This window comes from Etheostoma spectabile, chromosome 13 (assembly GCF_008692095.1).
Source record: "Etheostoma spectabile isolate EspeVRDwgs_2016 chromosome 13, UIUC_Espe_1.0, whole genome shotgun sequence".
Classification (NCBI taxonomy): Eukaryota; Metazoa; Chordata; class Actinopteri; order Perciformes; family Percidae; genus Etheostoma; species Etheostoma spectabile.
Genome location: NC_045745.1, coordinates 26,255,361 through 26,256,382, shown reverse-complemented (window position 1 = coordinate 26,256,382; position 1,022 = coordinate 26,255,361). Strand labels below are relative to the sequence as shown.

Genomic DNA, 1,022 nt, shown 5'->3' with positions numbered 1-1,022 from the left:
CCACATCTCTCCCTCCCTTTGTGGACAGGCACGTGTACGACAACGTGGGGCTAAAGGGGGAACGCCACATCTCTGAGAACATCGGCGAGCTGAGAGACGCCACACCTGATCTGATCCTGGCTGTCAAACCCAAGGTTCCCCTAGAAGACGAACAGGTGACAGACTGAGACGAGAGGACAGCTGAGTGGTTTCTCTTCTACCACTCCATCCTCTCTCTAACAGTGTCGCTTCCCCTCTATCTCTATCTCTATCTCTTGTCCTCAGTTCATGGGTGCTGAGTTTGGTGATGACAAAGCTTCGGTGAGTGACTCGTCTTCCCGGTTGTCATGTTTAGACCGAGCTGAAAGAAATTCACGCGCCCTAAGTCTTCATAACTCCATCACCAAGAGTAAGTACCTCCCTATTCCTGCTTATTTAAAAAGAAAAAAATCTTTGCAAATAAATGTATATCATTTTAATATTCATAATAATCCCTTTGGCAAAAGCAATGGCGACGTCTTAAATTAAAAAAATGAATGTGTGTAAATGATCTGGGAGACAAAGAGCACAAAGAGATATGATGATGACCTCCAAACAAAGCTCAATTCTCAGACACAAGAGCTGACACGACTGCTCAAATGATGCCAAAATGGAACATTTACACATGTTTGCTAATAATCTCTGCCTGGTTTGAGCCTCAAAGTCCTTTTTTCCTTATTTTTTCAGCCTTAAACCACTCTCGTCATTATCCTTCCTCTCCTCCCCACTGCATTCCCTTTGTCCCTCCGCTTTCATCCACAGTGCCCCCTATCCCGCTAATCTAATATCACCCCTGCTCTGCTGCCACCCCCTGCCAGGGCTGGGATAAAGGGGGGACAGATGGGAGGTGGGAGGGGTGGAGTTTTAGGCAGCCCCAAATCAAGGAGCCCCTCTCACACCATCTGCTCTGCCTCCGCTGAGACTATGAGACTCATCATTTAATCGCCATAAGAGCATACTTGCTCATCCGCTCATCTGATTCTTCCGATTTTTGTGTGTATGTG

The 1,022-nt window shown here is 46.8% G+C and overlaps 1 protein-coding gene across 7 annotated transcripts in view; it reads left to right on the top strand.

The window, feature by feature from the left end:
• sipa1 (signal-induced proliferation-associated 1) overlaps positions 1–1,022 on the top strand; it is a 33,724-nt gene that overhangs the window by 26,576 nt on the left and 6,126 nt on the right. For all 7 annotated transcript variants that reach the window (XM_032532914.1, XM_032532909.1, XM_032532910.1 and 4 more), the window contains 2 exons: positions 29–155; positions 265–388. In XM_032532914.1, the coding sequence (XP_032388805.1) occupies positions 29–155; positions 265–388 (251 nt within the window). The remainder of the gene's footprint in view (positions 1–28; positions 156–264; positions 389–1,022) is intronic.